Genomic DNA, 14,938 nt, shown 5'->3' with positions numbered 1-14,938 from the left:
AGTCACCCGCCGCTGCAGGAACCAACCGTACAGACACCTGCACGCGCGCAGCTGGGCAAGCACCGTCGGCTGCCGTCTCGCGAGCTCGATATCCTTGTTTATATTCGTTGAATCGCAGACACCACTCGTGCTGAGGTGGTACAAGTGTGGCCATGCCAGCACATCTTTTCGGCAAAGTTCCAGTGCGGGCACGTCTGCCAACGCCAAGAGCCCGAAACCGTGCCCAGCAGCAGACTGCAGGTTGCTGGCCTCCCACTGAGTGAGCACTACACCCTGATATCACTGTTAAGTGGCTGGCATCATCCGAAAGTTCGACAGAGACCGAAAAGCACAAGAATGGCAAGCAAAAACAGCAAGGAAAACAGCGCGAGAAAAAAAAGAAGTAATAATGTCTTTGCGAGTGTTACGGCGTTCGCAGAGCACACACACGCACGCACAGAGATGCACACGGATGCACATGTCCAAAGATCTGAGCTCTTGGCACAATAAAACAATTTTCAAAAAGAGTCATTGGTCGATTCGGGCTGAAGTAATAGGGGAAATGACACGCAGCGCATGTCCAGGTGCCCACATCCATCATGGAGCTATAGAGTGCACAGGTATACATGCATACGCGTGTGTGCGCGTGAGACGGCGAAGTACGCTTGTGCTGGAACGGGCTGACAAGTTTAACATCATGCCACGTGCTGCTATTCCTTTTTGTTGTTTCGGTAGGCGCGCGCCGCCTCATATGTGGAAAAGATGCGCAGAAGTGTGGCGCGAGTGAGCATGAAGGGGATTTGGAAGAGCAAACAAGTCAAAGAAACATGGTGGACGAAATGAATGGGCGGAAACGTCGAAACACACAGGCACATGAAAAAAGGAGAAAAAAAAGAGTGGCGACACGCTGAGAAAGCAGGCGGGAAATCGGCTACACGACCCCCGCCTCATCCGACGGAGCAAAGGAAAAAGGGCAAAGAAAAACAACGCCACGGTCAACTCGCACTTAAAGACAACAGAGAAACGCAGAAGGAAAATACGGGCAAGTCAGCAAGGAGGGGAGAGAGGGAGGGCGCACCTAGGCACACGCACGCAGTGGATAGGTAGAGCGAAAAGAGATGGGAAGGGCGAAGACGAGTTACTGTCGCCTTTTTGCTTGAGGGGGTTACGTGAAAGAGCAGGAATGAGCGCACACGATCACATACTGGGGCACATGAGGAGTGTGCATAATACCATCCTCCTGCAGCTCTCGCTGTCGCTCTTGCAACACGCTCCACAAAATGCCTCCTCTTCCAGCTCGCACTCCTGCGGTGTTGATAGAGCCATTGCTATTCTTGCTGTTTATGGGTTGCCTCTGGCGGCGACCACCTGTTTCGCTGTTGTTCTTCGTTTTCCAACGCCTTCGCCAGTGAGGGAGAGGGAGGAAGGTAGCAAAGAAGTGCAATGAATGAAACAACCACAAGAGCGACAACAGAAGCCATGGTGTGTATGTGCGGTCGTGTGCCAGGGAGCTCGGAATCGCCCCAACATCAGAACGCATGAAGGTGCATTAATCGCCTCGCTTCGCCACCCGCGCATATATTTTCCATGGTGGCGGACGCATTCGTGCGAGTCGCTGTATGCACGTTCGCCGTTCCGTGTACTGAGGCCTCGCTTTCTCTTTCTCTCCTCTCTGTTCGCCATTCAAGTGGAGAACGTCAGACACTGCAGGCTCGTCTGTGAGGGGGGGGAGATGGAGAGAAAGATGCACACGCACCTACGGAGAAAAAAACGAAACGTCCAAAGACGACATCGAGAAAAAACGCTATAGCATCCGTAGCGACGTGCGGTGGGCGACACCAGAGACACACAGACAACCATCGAACGGGTGAGCCGTAGCAGCAGTACCTCCCCCACCCTCATTTAAACCAGCATACATGTAGACACGAACGCAAGTAAGCAGAAATCTGAAATCAGCAGCAGCAAAGAAACAACGACGACATCGAAAACAAAAGGGAAGAACAAGGAAAAACAGCGAAACCGGCCAGCGAAGGAAAGAGAAGGTGAGAACAAGAACGGAGATGATAACCGGGAAAAAGAAGAAAGAGTGGAAGCAGAGGTAAAACAGAGCAAGACAAAGGGAAAAAAAAAACATAAAACATAATGAAGCGAAGAGGGGTTGTGTCAATGCCTATGCATGTGTGAGTTTTGTGAGGGTGGGTGTGAAGCAGTGCGAGGGGGTGGGAGACGGATGCGCACGAGGACACGGGAGTCTGCGAATTCAGCACGCTCCAACACAGGCACGCACGCACACAGCAAGGATCGACGGTGCAGCTTTACTTTTTGTTGTCGTTTCGGCATCTACTCTTTTGTTCGCTGTCGGAGGGTTCCAGGGGCAGCAGCGCCAGATGCACACCTCTCATCTCGCAATGGAGGACTCATATTGGGGCATCAAGAGCCGCCTCGTCGGGCGAGTCTCCCAACATTCGGCGGCGAGAGAGGGCGCTCGGAAAGGGGGCCGGCGATGGGCGCACACAACTTCTCGAGGAATGCCTCAAACGCGCGAGTAAGCGGCGGGTATAAGAGGCGGTCGCAGCAAAGTATCAAAGATCGATCTCCTCCGGCTCGTACTCGGCCTCTACGTCCTCGTCGCCGTCGACGGCCATGTCGTCGTGCATGACTCGGTGGTCCTCTGTCGGTGTCACTGAGGAGTCCGTCAATCCCTTGGAGTGCCCTGCATTCACAGGGCCGTCAGAGGCCGTGTCCTTGGCGTTGGCCTCGTCTGGTTCTTCCTCATTCGTGTTGTCATGTGGCCTGTACGCTTCCGGGATCGACTCAAGCGCCTTCTCTGGTGTGGCATGGGTGCTCACATGCTCGCGGAGCAGCGCATCGAAGCCGACGCGGTCGGCGTGGAGGAGGTGCGCGGCCTGCGCATTTAGGGGATCTGATGGGTTGGGGTAGCGCAGCAGCTGCGGAAGGAAGACGTCGAATATGTTCTCCAGTTGGTACATGGGGGTCCATGTCTGGTTGATGACGTCGAGGCAGACGCTGCCGCTACGCTCGTCGACGTTCGGGTGCAGGATGCGGTTACAGAAGCCGATGGACGGTGACTTGAACGGGTAATCGGATGGTAGCTGGACGTGCAGCATCCAGGTGCCATCCTCATACGGCGTGCCCTCCGGACCTTTAAACTCTACCCAGAACTCGGCCACTGTGTCGGACGGGTACACCTTGCGCGTTGAGTTGCACAACCGCATGTAGTCCATCTCCCGACGGCGGTTGCTGCGGAGGTTGCCTGCGCCGCTCATGTTGGATGCGGTGAAAATATGTCTGCCTCCTTTCCCTTGTTCGGTGGTGGCGGCTGGGACCTGTGGTGGAGCGAGAAACAGCAACGGAGAAGAAAGAAGGGTGGTGCTGTTGGCTGAAAGGGAGCAGACACCAGGGAGGGAGGGGGACTCCTCTGTCCTTCCCTCGCGATCCGCCGAGTCCCTTGCGCCTTCCTCGATGTATCCCAGGGGCACGGCAGACGGAACGGGCAAAAAGGGGGGCCGAGTATGAATAGCCGAAGGTTTGTGCGATGCCGGTGTGCGTGAGGGGGAGAGGAAAGCAACGGCGCAGGCAGAGTAGTGAGAGGATATGGAGGGGAGGCACAAACAGGCTGTCGAGTAAATCTTTGTCTGCTTGCGTCTCACTCGGTGCGCGTGCGTTTGCCCTCACAACGCGGTCGCCGTACTCCTCTATGTGGGTGTGTCGGTATCAGCCAGAGTGTGAGGCAGCGGGACGAACACGTTGAAGAGGTACAGCGACAGCGGCAAGGATAAGCGAAAAAAAAATGCGAAATAGAGGGAGAAGAGGGCAAACGAAGAGGGCGTCGAGGTCACAGCAACGCGGAAGGCCGCTGTGGGACTACGCGTCGCCCTTTTCGTTTTCCCCGTTTTTTTTGTCCCCTGTTCGTCTCGTTGTCCACCGGAGGTGTCGAGGTCGGGCGGCAGAAGGAAGAATACAGTGCTTTGTGTTTGCGGGAGTGGGGTAGAAAGGAGGAAGTGGTGTGAGGTTCGGCTGGATATGTCGGATGTCGCGGGAACCTGCGGGAGAGAGGAGAAGTGGGAGGAAGATGGCGGCTTTCGAGAAGGCAAATGAGAAATAATAGTGTTTGATTGGTTCAGTGGTGTGTTTGGTACTGATGGAGAGACGCTTGATGTGGTGAGAGTGACGATGGCAAGCACCTTCACTCACGGCACGCAATCATACAAGGGGGAGGGGAAAAGGGAGGCAGGAAGAGAACGGAGATTCAGGGGTGGCACAGCATCACTGCATGTACGTGCCAGGAGGAAGGCGGCGTCCCTCACTGGCATACGCGGCGAGGGGGGAGAGAATCACCATCGCTTCCGCTGCCCTCATCTTCGGCGGCGGGCCCTTGTCGCCCGAACAGTTACGGGAGAAGAGAGACCGGCAGGTGCAGAGGAGGCATACGCAGTCACACACACAAGCACAACAGTGAAGTGGTCTTCACGACGGCGCTGTTAAAGGCAGCCCAAAGCTGTGCCGCTCCTTGCGTGAATTCGCTGCAACCGACACTTTGGATGGCTCTCAAGGGAAACCTCCTCTGGTGCGTGTTTGAGGTTGGTTGCTGCACACACGTGCACACCCTCCTGCACACTCGCCCGCGCACGCCCATACGAAGGCATCAGGCTATGGCCCACGAAGACACCTAAGCAGCAAGCAGAATGCTAAAAGAACAAAAAAAAAGACAAAGGCTATTCAAGAACACAGAAATGCACGAGCAACACACATACATGCACACACGCACATATGCACAGCGCAAAAGAGCGTCGACAAGGGCCCCATCATCCACAAGGACCACCAACAAACCACAGACAGCCGCCAAAGGCAAGCACACAATGAGGGACAGGGGGGCAACACCGAGAGACCGAGAAGGAAGTCGCTACAACAAAGCAAACGTGAAGGGGTAAGAAACTGCGGAGGGGGAGAGGGAGTGGCAGGCAACGCAGTGACCGAAAGGGTCGGGAATTTCATGTGCAACCACGTACAGATATGTCCAAATAAAGCGCCGTTCCCCCCCCCCTCCGCCTGCACATTCGGCTCCCGCCCTTCAGTGCTACAAAAAAAAAAATGAAAAGGGGCAGAGCTACCGAAACGAATCCACAGTAAGGATCAAAAGAAATGGATCCTCGAAGGGGCGACGCAGCTACACCTCCACAAAAATACGAGTGCACATGCGTGCATGGACACGACCCCGAAAAAGCAGCTCCAAAGGTGAATTACGTAGCAACTGCCTCCAGGATCGAGCATATGAGCACACATACACACACGCCGAGACACTATACATATATATATATGTGTGTATATATATAAGCGAGTTCGTGAAAAACAATGCTGGTACAGCAACGAAAACAAGATGATAAGACACTACAAAGAGAACAAGAAGCGGGAAAAAAAGGGGATGGGCGCTGCCTGGCCTCGCGGTCGATCCAAGCAGCAAAAAAGAACGGACACACGCACACACAGAACGACGGCGCAACCCGAGAAGAGGTGGTAAAAAAAATGAATACGCCAGAAGGCATTCAGGAAACATGCGAAACAAAAAGGAAGAACTTTGTTGTTTCGGCTGTCCATCTGCTTTCCTTTGTCGTCGTCGGCGTCCTCCCGGGCAACCGGCCACAATGCCAAGCATGGCGAGAAGACAACAGAGAGAGAAGAAACACGGCGCCACTGCCCCGAAATGAGCATGCGCGAGTGCGCCGGAGGCGCTGAAATGAGGCAAAGTCGCACCCTTCCTTGCACACGGAGGAGTAAAAGCATATTTAAGGGGCCCACTGAGCCGCGACACCACACATTTTGCTTTCAAGTGTGGAATACTGATGAGTGGTCCCCTAGCCAGATGTAAAGAGATACACATGTGCACAGGCGCCTCTACCGTGTGGCACAGACGCACGCACACGCTCGTTACACGTGTGCCTTCCCAGTCAGCGGGCACAGTACCGACTCGCAGTTCTCGCTAATCTCCATCCCGCAGTCTATGCAAATGAGGACGAGGTCGTTATCGCTCGGATGGGGTGACACTGACTTGAGCAGCACCTGCGAAACAGAGCGACTACGCCGAGCTTCCGGCGCCTTCGTATTTAACGCAATGTCGCCTTTGTTAGAGTTGGGCATGCGAAAGCTACCAGAAAGATCGACGCATAAAGACCCATTCAGGTCCTCGTTGGTGATGGAGTCAGAGCGGCTGAGGTCGGCGTTCGTCGCCGGCGGTTGCTGGTGCATGTCACCCGCACAAGTCCCCGGCATAAGCGCAATTAAGGAGTCAGACGTGCATGGCACATCAGTTTTGAGCGGATCCTTGCTCGATAGATTCGTCACGCCTGTCGTCTGTAGCGTCGTCTCCCCCATCTTGCTAGGCGAGGCGTTTTCGGGGCCCGCTTTGGCGTTGCCGCTACGCTGTTTGGTTTTCTTCGGTGCCGCCCGCTTGGCCTCTTTCCCCTTAATCGAAGATACCTCACAGCCCATTGCCCATGTACACTATTTGGTGAGTGTGCTAGTGTGTGTGTGTGTGTGTGTGTGTGTATCGTCGCAGCAGCAGCGAACAATGGAGAGAGGGTGGCGATCGAGAGTGTGGCGCGTATATGGCTGCGTCTTGCCTTTGTCTTTGTTGCCTTCCCCCTTTCTTTTCTGTTTATTTGCCTTTCAACACAGAGAACGCAGTGGAGCGCCCACCGAAAGAGAAACTAAGGAAAAGAGGGAAAAGAAGAAGCGGCAGACCGTCGCCGGCCTCAACGGCAATGGTGTACGAGGGGGAAAGAGATGCAGAAAATTATAAACCCAAGGTGGACACCACAAAGCAAACACACACACATATAAGCGCGCGCGCAGCGAGGGAGACGAGTGAGGGGGCGTACGATAGCGCTGAGTAGGACGTCTTGTGACAGAGGGGAGGGGAGCAGAAAAAACATACAGGTAGAATAAGGCACGCGATGCGGGGAGAGAAATCTCTGTAACGCATACAGGCACACGCACACGCACACACCAAAGAAACAAGGCGGAGGAGACCGAAAAAGAATTATTGATGTGAGCACGCATGCGCAGTATTGCTAAAAGAGGAAAGCTAAACAGTTCACCGCAGAGGAAGTAGGTCGGAAGGCAGGATGGGGTCCGCAGTCACGCGCAACACAGCACAACTACCACAGCCGGCAGTGGAAAGATAGAGTGGTGACGATGATGCAATGAAGACGCGGAAAAGAAAAGCACACGCGAAGACACACCCAGATAATGGGCGCAACGAAGCCCGAAATTGACGAAAAGGGATGACGGGCGCCACGAAACGACTCGAATCTCACCTCAGAGAGTGTCTGGAGAAAACAAAGATAGGGGGGAGACAGACGCCCGCCGTCAACGCACGCACAGAAGGGCGACTCGAATAGCGCGAGTCGATGCACGTTGGAGCGAGCGCTTCTCCTCTATGCTCTGTGCAAGCCGAGAGCGGCTCCGCCTCTCCTTTTGCCTCTCCAGAACGAAATCACGCGAACAGACCCACACAACGCTGAAAGTGGGCACACCAAGAAAAATAAAAACGTGGGCAAGCGGTGAAACACGAAACGGGCACATAAAACACTGTCGTCAACACATGACGAGACTTCTCCACAACACCTGCGAGCGAGTGTGTGGGGGCAGGTGTGGGTGGGCGCACACGTGTATCGGTGTTTAGATTGTTGTGGCAGAGATGAAAGGGAAGGAAAAGGAAGAGGTGCACTCCGAGGGGTGGCTGAGAAGCAGGAGCATTCCGCCGTCATCAAGCGCGCGTCAATGCGATCGCGAAAGTGCATCAGAAAGCTTGGCAGTAAAAGAAGCACGGGAAGTAATAAGGAGAAAGATCATCTGATTGTGAATCAGCCGCATGCGCTGCGCCACAAGTGGCTGCTGTGTGATCTCATCCACACACACACACCATTAATCAGACACCTCGTCGCCTCAGCTAAGAGTTGCGGCGCTCTCATCGCTAATCTGTTTTCCCTGGGTTTATTTTTCGCTCACGAGAGTCTTCACACGTTGCACCCGCGAAGGCTGCCACCCACTGACACACATGCACGCGCCTCTACGGCGCCAGGCAAGAGTGCCGCTCCGCGAAGGAGAGAGCACTGTTCATGGTGGAGAATCACACACGCGGGCGCACGAACGCGGCGCATCTTCTTAAACGTAAAGTCGAGGCGAGAGAGAGATTGTAGGTCTCCAGCCCGCAAACGACCGCACACACACACACATACACACACATACAGCCATCCACATCTTCAGACGGCTGGAGCCGTCAACACTCGGCCCGGTCGACGCCCCCCTCCGCCTTTCTTTCAACACACTACTGAGCAGCGAATTTCGAAAGGAATCAGCGCGGGGAAGCACATACGAGGAGAACGGCATGGATGGGACAGCGCTCCCTCCCCTCCCCCACAAAACAAAAACTGCCAATGCTTTCGCCCTCGTTGCTGCAGCCTGCATCCTGCGCGCGCGCCCCCACCGCTTCACCCTGTCGCACGGCTGGCAACTCTTCTCAGTAGTTGTAATCATCGCGCATCGCGTTGAAGGTGTCCACGTGCTGGCGGATCTTGCTACCGGGCATCCACGTCACATAGTCATCTAAGCCGCGAGGCACCAGAAAGGCGGGATCGCGGATCTGCGTGGTGCCGACGCGGACATGGCCGTGATGCACGATTTCGGCGCCTAGCTTGCAGTTACCCGCCATCTTGAGGTCGCGCAAAATCGTTGGCAGACGGCGCTTGCAGAACGCCTCTACGCCGACCTTATCGACTTCGGCAAGGCCTAGCTTTTCATGAATGAGCCCCATATTGTACAGTTTCTCCATCAGTTGCTGCGTAATCTGAATCCGAATTTTGCTATCCGCCGGAAGGTAGCGCAACTGAGTCTGGAGCTGTCGAATGAGACCCACGAGGCGCATGTAGCGGCGGTAGTCCTCGCGATCCTCAAGGTGATACTTTGTGATACAGAACGGTTCGTGCCAGTTGTCTTGCGGGTACTGCATGAAGTCGTGTTTCTTGAGGAGCTTGCGCTCGTGGAACTTTAGAGGGCGATGAATCGGGTTGCCGTGGGAGTGCTGCGAGGCGGGGGTGTACTTGCTTCGCTTGCTGCGCTTCACAGATTCCATCTTTCCCTTCATGGCTTCCATGCCCATGGCGGCCTTGAAGCCCTTCTTCTCGGCTGTGTCGCGAGCCATGGTCGACCCCTCGCGCTCGCGGACGTCCAAGGTGGCAAGCGCGTTTCACGCAAAATACTAGCGAGCCTGTGGAAGAGGTGCAATGAAAAAACACAGAGAGCCTTCTGATGAACTTGCAGCTCCCCTAGCAGATACGTGGCTGGGTACGGTTTGACCACTGGGCACGAAAGAGAAACGCACCCGAGAGATTTTGAGTGAGGAGGCGATGGGAGACGGTCGATCATGTGAAACAAAAAGGAGGGCGGCATTTCACATGTGTGCTGGCACGTGTAGAGGTGAAGGGGTACGATGTCTCTTCAAGATGAGGCACCGGAGGGAAGGGGAGCAGCAGCAAGGCAAACGGCCTCGTGTGCGTGCCCCCAGGGTTCACATCGCAGCGTCGGATGCTAGGCCCGCTTGGCTTCTCTCGGCCCATTCCCTCAAAAGTAACACGCACTAAGCAGAGCCATTCTTAGGAGCACGAATGCCGCTGATTGCTTGACGATGGCGTATGTGGGTGTGTGGGGGTATTGATTGCACCGTTACTTCTCCTTGTTCGCCTCGTGTGCGGTTTTCGTGTTTGCTTTTGTTCCTTTCTGCGTGCTTGTCGGAGGGCCTACTGCCTTCAGAAGCACATGCGATGCGTCGTGCACCGCCGCGTACGCCACGGAGAAGGGGGAGAGAGGGAGAAAAGTGATGGACGCAAGAAAGAACCAAAATACATTGGAAAAAAAAGACGATGTGTTTGTGTGTGCGTGTATGTCAGCACCCCGCCAAAATCTAATTCCTTGTGCGTTGCTGAATTGTGTCTTCGTTCTTTTGCGCCTCCTTTTGTTTCCACATCAGGCACATATACGTACGTACACACCACCCACATGCATGTGTGCACGCAGACAGGGAAGGGGATTGACATCTTCCGGAGAAGGATGCCCAGAACAGGACAGAAGAAACGCAACATGCAGACACAGACCAAACAAAAAAAGGTAAAACACGACGCGGAGGAGGAAAAAGGAGAGCAGAAGGGGGAGAGCGAAGAGCCCGGCCCCACTTTACCAACAGCATGAAGGACGACACATAGACAGGAAAACAACACGCGCAACACAGAAAGTCACGACAAGGCCAGATTCATCGCCGGACAAAGGATTTTCAAAAAATACACACACACATATGTGTGTGTGTGTGCAAAGGAACACCCCGAGAGGGCGACAGTCCAATCTGTGCGCCGTAATAATAATAAAACAGCGGGAAGAAAAAAAAAAACGACGGAGGACGGAGAACGGGAACGGGAGGGAAGGGAGGCCCTTGATAACAGAGGAGAATGAACGTGCCAGAAAAACAAAGACCCAATAGCAGCAAGCGCCTGTCCATGCCGGCGCTTAGACACACACACACACACACATTCCTGTAGAGAAATAGAGATAGGCACCAGCAAAGCAGGCAAGCGACTGGATCCCATCAGACACACCTCGAGCCATAGGGCCGGGGGACAGGAGAAGGTGCGTGTAACAGATATGGCAATACCAAGCACCAAAATACCGCTAAAGAATGGCAACACGGCAAAAAAAAAGGGCCGACTGTGAAGAGGAGGAGGGGCAGAGGTAGTAACAGGCTTCTGTGCTTGTCTGTGAGAGTGCGCCAGAGAGCCCGTCTGCTCTCCCTTCTCGAGCTGGGGAGGAAAAGAGGGGGAGAGGGGTACGGCCTGCACGCCCCTGTTATTATACCGGCACACGCATCAAAGCCCGCGCGACCGAATGGTGTTGCCCGGTCGGTAGTCTTGCTCGCGCTGAGACTCCTGCCGCTCAAGATACATCTTCATCGAGGTTACCTTCAGCTCCTCTAGCTTCGACAGCAGCGCCTCGTTCTCCAGGATCATCTCGTCGTAGCGCTGTGCAGCCTTGCTGGCTGTCGTTTTGGCATTCTTGATCTTCTTCTGCAGCGCCTTTTCCTTCATGCGCTCTTCGTTGATGCGCTCCTCGCATTGCGCGGCGTTCTCCGCCAGACGACGGTTGTTGCTGGCCGCCAGTGCGTTCAAACGATCCGCCATTTCGGCATGGAAGTTCTGCTCCTGCTGGCGCAGCTCCAGCTGCTTGTCCTGCAGCGCCTGCTCCAGCTCGTCATTCTTCTGCTTCTCCTTCTCGAGCTGCCGGTTGGACCACTGCACCATCTGGCGGTTGCTCTCAAGCTCCTCGTTCTTGATGGCGAGGGCGTCTTCGGTTCGCGCCACTTGCTCCTGCAGCCTCTGGTAGCTCTTGCGCTGCTCCTCGAACTCGGCGGCGGTGTTGCGGATGTCGTCGAGGCGCTGGTTCGCCTCCTCCACCTGGGTCTTGTAGTAGTCCACCTCGCTTTCCTTGGCGCGTACGGCGCTGGCCATCTCCGCCTTGACAAACTCGAGTTGGCTGCGCGCGTTCTCGAGCTCGAGGGCGAGCTGCTGGTTGTAGCTCTGCAGCTCGGCCACCTCCTTCGTCATCTCGGCCTTCTCCTCGGTGAACTGCGTGCGCTCCTCCTCCAGCATAGACTCCAGCTCCCGCAGCTTGCGCTCCGACTTGTTCAGCTTCTTGACGAGCTTGTCGCAGGCCTGGTCCTTCTCCAGCCGCATCGCCTCCATCTGGTCCTCCTTGCGCTGCAGCAGCTCCCTCACCTGGTTGGCGGTGGCTTCATCGATGCCGCCGATGCCGTTCATATCGGCCGGTATCCCTTGGGCGACACCCGCAGAGACAGCACCAGCGGCCGCGCTACCTGTCGCCGCCGAGTACGCTGTAACATGGCCGGTCTTGAGGAGTTCGTACTTGCAGATCATGTCATTGAGCCGCATCTGGTGCTGATGCATGAGCTCTGCGAGGCGCTGCTTGGTGCGCAGCTGCTGCTGCAGCTGCGCTACTACGTCACCGTCGACTGGCTCCTCCTCGGTCGCCGCCAGCACAAACGCCTGCACCTCGTTCGCGGTGGTCGCCTCTGCGCCCTCGAGGCTCTGCGGGTCGGCGATGCAGATGCCGAAGCGGCGCAGGGACACGTTCGTCTCCTTGATGCGGTTCTCGAGCACGGACTTGGCGTGGCGCGCCGCCTCTAACTCACGCATTATGGCAGCACGCTCCCCTCCGTTGCCCCACTCCGTTGGGTCTTGCCCAGGAACGCTGAGCGACCTGCGCGGACCGCCGGCGGCGCTAACAATGCTAGCACCCCCCTGCTCCTCCAGCATCAGCCGCAACCGCTTCACTTCGCGCTCCTTCTCGGTGACTTTCGACTTTGCTGACTCGACCTGATCCTGCAGCGCCTTTATCTCATCCTTCGCCTTGGCCAGCTTCACCTTGATCTTCTCTTGATCGCGCTCGATCTTCTCCCGCAGCTTGACGTTCTCCTCTCGTAAGGCGTTGAGATCTACCTTGAGCTGCGATGTGGCGCCTTGCTCAGCGGTGCGGCGCGCCGCCTCCTCGTCCCGCTGACGCTGCAAGTCTTCCTTCGCGTGCGCGGCGTCGTTCAGCTGGCGCTGCGTCTGTCTCTCCAGTTCCGCCATCGCGCGCCGAGCGTACTTCTCCATGTCCTCCTGTGTGTACGTCACCTTCCGCCACTGCTCGTACTGCTCGGCAAAGCCATGGAGATAGAAGCCGATCTCTTTCACGTCCCACTCGTCTGATTTTTTCTTGGCTGCCTTGTCAGGCGACATGTGCATCCGAATCTGCTCCAGCTGCTCATCGGTGCACACACGCTTGAGGAAGTTGACATTGGCAAGCCGTAGATCGCGCAGCCGGCTGGACTCGTTCGACAGGTTCGACTCCACAAGCTCACGCCGCTCCATCTCTTTTCGAATCTCGTGCTGCCGCTCCACCACCTCCTTCTCTTTCTCCTCGATCTGAGCCAGCAGGAAGCGGTTCCGCTCCTCAAGTTCGATGCTGTTCTTCTCGCTGCCGCCGCGAAGGTCGGAGTTCTCGACCTCGAGCTCCTCGATGCGCTGGCGCAGGCTGTCCTCCACGTTGAGGTCTACGTTGCCCAGCCGCTTCTTAAGCTCTTCGATCTGCTCCATCAGGTCCTGGATGCGGGCATCCTTTGGGTCCATGTTCTTGATGGGCTTGTTTTCGATCTGCTTTGCGCGCAGCGCAAACCGGAGCGTCGAAATCGTCTCGGACAGGTTCTTATCGGAGGGGCCGACGTTCGCGAACATCACTGTCTTGGCATTACCGCCCAGGGAGTCCTTCAGCAGCATCGTCAGCGGTGAGCCGCGGTATGGGATGTGCTTTGCCCCCTTCACGATTGTGTCGATCACCGTGGCCAGCGCGGACAGGGACAGGTTGATGTTGCACCCTTCTTTTGCCGTCTCGCCAGTTGCGTTCGTCTTGCTGAGCTTCTCCGACCCGGCCAAGTCGACCACATTGATCTTGCTCGTCATGACGATTGGCGAGCTCGGGTCGTTCTCGAAGTCGAAGTGCTCAATCTGCACTGTGAAGAGTGAGTGACTGCGGCTGCTTGTGTCATTTAGGTCGGTCGAGGCCGTCTGCCGCCTCTCCGTGCCAGCGTTGAACCATTTGATGGCATCCTCGAAGCTAGTCACCTCTGGCATCTCCGCACCCTTCACGTAGAAGTTCTTGGACGTGTTCTGCTTGATCTCCAGGTTTACCTGCTTCGAGGAGAGCAAGTCGCGTGACTTGCCGTTGTACAGCTCCACGTAGGACACCTTCACCTTAAAGGTCTTCGTGGACGATGTGAGCTTCTTGATCTCGGAGAAGAGGTAGTCGACTACCTGCGGCATCATACCCCACATGTTCCGCTGGCTCAGCTTACCTGTCATCGTGTGCGTCTTACCGGACCCGGATTGACCGTAGGCGAAGACGGTAGCGTTGTAGCCTTGCAGCACCGCATCCGCCAGAGGCTGCACCTCCTGCAGGAAGATGTCGCGCTGGGTGAAGGAGTTGTTGTAGACGGCGTCGAAGGCAAACACATCGGCGTCGCCGATGGGGTGCTGCACCACCACCTGGTTCGTTGCCAGATCGAGGCGAACGAGCGCCTTGTCACCGCGCTCCGCCTCGTACGGGAGGATGTCGCGGCAGCGGATGACGACGCGGATGTTCTCCGCCCCGGAGTTCGCTTTCACCATTTTGTGTTTACTGCGCTCTGGAGAAGACGAAAAAAAAAATAATAATAACGTAAATGTTGGTGCGCGGCTCTCTCTCAGCCTTCGGTGAAATATGTCTGTGGGTGAGGGTGAGGGAGGGGTACCCTTGACTTCGTCCCAGATAGGCGCGTGCGAGCACACGTGTACGAGCGTGTGGAGGGTGTCCGACGAGGAGGAAAAAAAGAGCATGTGTGCAGGAGGACGGTAGTGTGGACATCGAGAGAGAGCAACGAGGCGGCGAGGCGCGCGGTCGTAAAACCAATATATATATATATATAACAACGCGACTCTATCTCTGGCGAAAGCGCACTCACACGAAGAGAAGCGCATGTGTCTCGCATACTTTTCTTTTTCTGTGCCTTCATGCACTGCTAGACAACATGAGTGCAGGCCCACCCTACTCGCCCGGCATGTCGCAGGCCCATCGCGTCGCGCGAAGCAGCACTCGACACGCATCACAGTCGTGCGCCGACCCAGCCATCCGAGCACGGCCCCCTGCCCTCAAGCTCTACCCACCCGCCGCCTCGCAGTCAGCACCACAGTTGCCCCCACTATGCCGGTCGCCACCTCGTGCATCCCGCCGCGGGGCGGCTCAGGCTCCCCACACCAGTGGCCAGCGAGGGGCGCATGAGGTGCAGCACTCCAGTCACGCTCAC

The 14,938-nt window shown here is 56.1% G+C and overlaps 3 protein-coding genes across 3 annotated transcripts; all 3 read right to left on the bottom strand.

Annotated features, from left to right (window-relative positions):
- Nucleotides 1–2,561: 2,561 nt before the first annotated feature.
- On the bottom strand, nucleotides 2,562–3,266 carry LDBPK_320730 (ubiquitin carrier protein 4, putative; the record flags this gene model as incomplete). Its single annotated transcript, XM_003863443.1, has 1 exon — nucleotides 2,562–3,266. One exon carries the CDS (start codon nucleotides 3,264–3,266, stop codon nucleotides 2,562–2,564), a length of 705 nt encoding a protein of 234 aa, XP_003863491.1.
- Nucleotides 3,267–8,518: 5,252 nt separating this feature from the next.
- Nucleotides 8,519–9,199, bottom strand: LDBPK_320720 (hypothetical protein, conserved; the record flags this gene model as incomplete). Its single annotated transcript, XM_003863442.1, has 1 exon — nucleotides 8,519–9,199. The coding sequence occupies one exon, from the start codon at nucleotides 9,197–9,199 to the stop codon at nucleotides 8,519–8,521; it is 681 nt and encodes a 226-aa protein (XP_003863490.1).
- Nucleotides 9,200–10,910: 1,711 nt separating this feature from the next.
- On the bottom strand, nucleotides 10,911–14,264 carry LDBPK_320710 (OSM3-like kinesin, putative; the record flags this gene model as incomplete). Its single annotated transcript, XM_003863441.1, has 1 exon — nucleotides 10,911–14,264. The coding sequence occupies one exon, from the start codon at nucleotides 14,262–14,264 to the stop codon at nucleotides 10,911–10,913; it is 3,354 nt and encodes a 1,117-aa protein (XP_003863489.1).
- Between the last annotated feature and the right edge of the window lie 674 nt (nucleotides 14,265–14,938).

Source organism: Leishmania donovani, chromosome 32, assembly GCF_000227135.1.
Source record: "Leishmania donovani BPK282A1 complete genome, chromosome 32".
Taxonomy (NCBI): domain Eukaryota; phylum Euglenozoa; class Kinetoplastea; order Trypanosomatida; family Trypanosomatidae; genus Leishmania; species Leishmania donovani.
Note: the sequence above shows the minus strand (reverse complement) of the source record. Positions and strands in the feature narration are given on the sequence as shown.